Source organism: Postia placenta, assembly GCF_002117355.1.
Source record: "Postia placenta MAD-698-R-SB12 unplaced genomic scaffold POSPLAscaffold_10, whole genome shotgun sequence".
Lineage (NCBI taxonomy): Eukaryota > Fungi > Basidiomycota > Agaricomycetes > Polyporales > Adustoporiaceae > Rhodonia > Rhodonia placenta.
In genome coordinates, this window is record NW_020169841.1 from 1158604 (window position 1) to 1162830 (window position 4227).

Sequence of the window (4227 nt, forward strand, 5' to 3'; positions counted from 1 at the left end):
TGCGCTGGGCAGGGTCCATAGCGTGAGACCGGAAGGCGATGGGATGCCATTTGCCGTCGTCCTGCTTCTGCATCAATACACCGCCGGTGGCGTAGCCCGAGGCGTCAACTTCAATCCGCGTTTCTCGATTTGGGTCATACAACGCCAAGACCGGAGTTGTGGCAAAGAGCCGTTTGAGCTCATCGAAGGCGTGCTGCTCTTCCTCACCCCAATGCCATGGATCGTTCCCTGTGAGTCGGTCGAGTGGTCGCGAGATCTTGGCAAAGTCTTTAATGAAGCGGCGGTAAAAGTTGGAGAACCCCCGGAACTTCTGAACGTCTTTTTTGTTCCGGGGTACCGGCCACTCATTAATTCCTTTCAACTTTGCAGGATCCATCGCTACCTCATCGCCACCGAACACATAGCCGACATAGTCGACCTTGGGAACGTTCCACTCGCACTTCTCAGGCTTCAGGAATAGATCGTTATCCTGAAGGCGTCGAAGGACCTCGCGCGTGACCTTATCATGCTCCTCTCGATTGGTGGAGAAGATGAGTATGTCATCCAGGTACACAAGGACCTTCCCGCCGACGATGAGATCATGGAAGATGTCATTCATCATCGCTTGGAAGGTTGCGGGGGAATTGGTGAGACCGAAGAACATCACCAGGGGCTCGTACAACCCTTGGTTGGTCACAAAGGCCGCCTTCCACTCGTCACCGGCTTTGATCCGGACGTTGTTATATCCCCATCGGACATCGAACTTCATAAAGAGCGTGGCACTGCGGAGCTTATCTACCATCTCGGTGATCAGCGGCAGAGGGTAGCGATTTTTGACCGTGATGGCATTTAACCGGCGATAGTCCTGTACGGGTCGAAGCGTCCCCTCCTTCTTTTTGATGAAGAAGAAGGGGGACAAGATGGGCGACTTCGATTCCCGTATGTACCCTTTAGCCAGCTGCTCCTTTAGGAACTTGTCCAGCTCCTCTTGCTCGTTGTTCGACAAGGGATATACCTTCGAATGGAACGTCGAGTAGCCGGGCACGAGTTCGATCGCGTGATCATACGGCTTTCTTTCCGGTAGCCGCTCTGATGCTTCCTTGGAGAAGACTTCCAGGAACTCGTGGTACTGCTTGGGTACCGACTCCTCGGCGGTTTTAACGACCTTTTTCTTGATCTCCTCCTCAGCGAACAGCTGGGAGTATGTATGCCCGGCTGCAACGAACAGCTGGGGGGCGCCGGGAAGCGTGATACCTTGCTCCCAGGCCTCGATCAAGTCGGCTTCGTCCCATTAGACTTCTACCAGATCTTCTTCGGGTTCGAAGTCCGGTAGTACCTTACTTCGGCAGGCACCTATGACCGACTGTTTGGACTTCGGCGAACGCCTGCGCGCCGTGGGCCTGACCCCCATATCATGCGCAGTCGCTGCTTGCTCCATCCGGCCAGTCCTCCTGGCACTGCACGTTTCAGGGCATCGGGATAACTTTAGGGAGCCTTCCTCCCAATTGATTTCAGGGTTGTGCTCACGTAGCCAATCCAACCCGACGATCACATCTTCTGGACCGATGTCCGTGACCGTAAACACTGTCTTCTCGATGTGTTCTCCTATCTGCATCTGTAGCACAGCTACTTCCGAGATGCTTCCGTCTTTATTGAGCGTTCCATCGATGTTGTAAAGTGGAATGGGTTCTTTTAACTTCCGCATTCGTACTCGATTCGCCGTGATGAAACACTTGTTGATGAACTTCGTGGTGGCTCCGCTGTCCACCATTGCGACTATGTCTTTGTGCCGTCTTTCTCCTTTGAGGCGTACCGGGATGTGGAAATGCTGGGACCCATGGTCCAACTCGTACACATTTGCGGTCGCCAATACATTGTACAGATTATTACTATGCGGCCCGACGCGTGCGGCACGAAGCGCGGACCGGATCAAAAAGACTCTTCTTTGAGCGCTCGATAGTGCTCCAGTTCCTCGCGCATCGACTTCACCTGTGCCATTAAGTCCGCCAGCTCCGAAGGTGCTGAAGCGGTACTTATACTTGCCGAGGGTGATGTCGTGACGGGGCCGCTTGTCACTGCCTGGGTGGAGCCCGAGGCAACCATAGCCCGCGCGTCAGCGCGTTTTGTGTAAGGCTTGTCCTTACAGTTGGGGCACTCGAAGCGTCGGTACCCTTGCTTTCCACAGCCAAAGCAAGTGCCGGGGAAGTCTCCTTTTCCGACGGCCGCATTGATGCTGGCCGAAGCTGCGTGTGACTGGGGTGCACCACCGCGTGCCCCTCCGCGTCCTCGTCCTCGAGCCGAGAAGAAGTTATTCAGCTCGGGCCGACGGGCCCGGCTGATGTCGAGGATCTGCTCGACCTCGGTGGCGCGCTTCTCAGCTTCTAGCCACGTGGTGAAGGTCTCGAGCTCGATCTTGCGATACACGCGGGAGGGGATACCGCTCAGGTACTTGTCGCGTAGCTCCAGGTCCCCATACCCGGAGCGGTCCGCCGGACCCTTGAACAGTGCAGAGAACTCCGCCGTGGTGCGTTTTTCACGGACCGACTTGTCCGCGCAGAGCTTCGCCAACTCTACTTGTGCCACTGCTTCATCGTCGAGATTGCCGAAGCGGGCCTTGAAGGCAGCGGTGAAGGCCGCTTCGTTCCTGAAGGGGGTTGTGACCCCTTGTACACCCATCTGCACCGATGCGAGTTGGGTGAAGTATGGAGTGGCCCAGGCGTGGGCATCTCCGTCGAGCAGGCTCAGCGCAACCTGCACCTTGAGTTCGATGGTTGTCAACAACGTGTTGATCAACCAGTAGATGCGGAGTTGCGACAGGAACCTGTCGCATTCGATGACGGTCTTGCCATCGTATCGGAGTGGGAGGAGGAGCTTCAGGGTCTCCTTATCGGGGGCGGTCGATGGAGACGACATTATCGGCGTTGGGGGGGACGGAGGACGCTGCGGGGGCGGAGGCGGCTGTTGTGTTCCTCCGCTGGTCGGACTTCGAGGGGAGCGAGTGCGCGAGCGGCCTCGCGGCGGAGACGGCGGTGAAGGCGCCGGAGGAAGTTCGGAGGCGGGGTTACGTACGTCAGGGACTGCTGACGTGGAGGCGAGCGCTGTCGGCGAGGCGGGCCGAGCAGAATTCACGGACTCGGACTCCGAGACTCCTTCTTCACTCGCACTCTCCTCAGGCTCAGGCTCTGGCGCAGGGTCTGGAGGGAGATCTCCTCGTGCTTGACTTGGATCGGCGACAGTTTGGGGAAGGCGGGAGCTGGGGGAGACAGGGCGAGAGTGCCGCGAGGCAGATCGAGATGCAAGGGTACTTCGAGGACCGAGCGGATGTTGCGCTCGTCGGATCGCTTTGTAGCGTGGGTAATCCTGCTCGATCGATCAGGGTGTCCGATTAGGGCACGGCTGCTGTTCGCAGGTGTAGATGACAGTCTCAGGGCCGTCTGGGATGTAGGTGTCGACGAGGTCCTGAGAGTCGAATGCGTGAACTTGGCCTTGACAGGCAGCCACGATGGATGGGGGGAGGACGGGGAGGTGCGCGTACTACGAAAGGCCGTGCTATACTAGCTTACACCTACGGCGCCCGAGCTGACACTAGGGTTCGCAGTTCACGTGGGGCCCAGTACTGCTTTTGGCTAGTATGCAGCAGGAACCTAAGCCATGCGTCCGTGAGGACAAGTACCGCCCACTGAAGTGCAGGTACTGAAGAGTTCGTTCCCTAAGTGGTGGCGATATATCATATGCTATCTATATATCGTAGGGTATAGTAAGGGTGCGCACCACCCAACCTGTAGGAAGTGTAGAGTGAGTGTTGGTGTTCCGAGGAACGCCGGCAGCTATGGGGAGTTTCGACCTAATGTCACAACTTGAGGTCAAGCGACAGGAGAAAACCTAAAAGCTGGGGGTGTCTGACTAGATCTCACCGAAGCGATGGTGAGCAATGCTCAAACCTAAGGCTAGGGACAAGATAATATATTAGTGAAGTAAGAAAAGGAATACAAGGGATGCTTACTGACCTAGGGACAAGAGGTCGAAACTGAGGTCCCTAGGGCAGCAGAGGCCGGCTTATATACAGGGGAAGATGAGGGCAGGCTGTGCGCACTGGTCCGTGCGCAGCTGGTCCATGCACAGCATGCTGACGCAGCCCCGGGGGCCAGTGAGTCAGAGCAGCTGTGTCAGCGGAGCCCGAGCTGTGCCGTGCACTGCCGCCCCATCTAATCTAATCGTACAGTAGATAACGACGCGTCCATATCGGGC

At 56.9% G+C, this 4227-nt stretch overlaps 1 protein-coding gene across 1 annotated transcript; it reads left to right on the forward strand.

Annotated features, from left to right (window-relative positions):
* Positions 1–3152: 3152 nt before the first annotated feature.
* Positions 3153–4227, forward strand: POSPLADRAFT_1104309 (hypothetical protein; the record flags this gene model as incomplete). Its single annotated transcript, XM_024483256.1, has 4 exons — positions 3153–3252; positions 3395–3504; positions 3991–4126; positions 4202–4227. Coding segments are annotated over 4 exons (372 nt in total), but the record flags the coding sequence as incomplete, so codon positions are not given.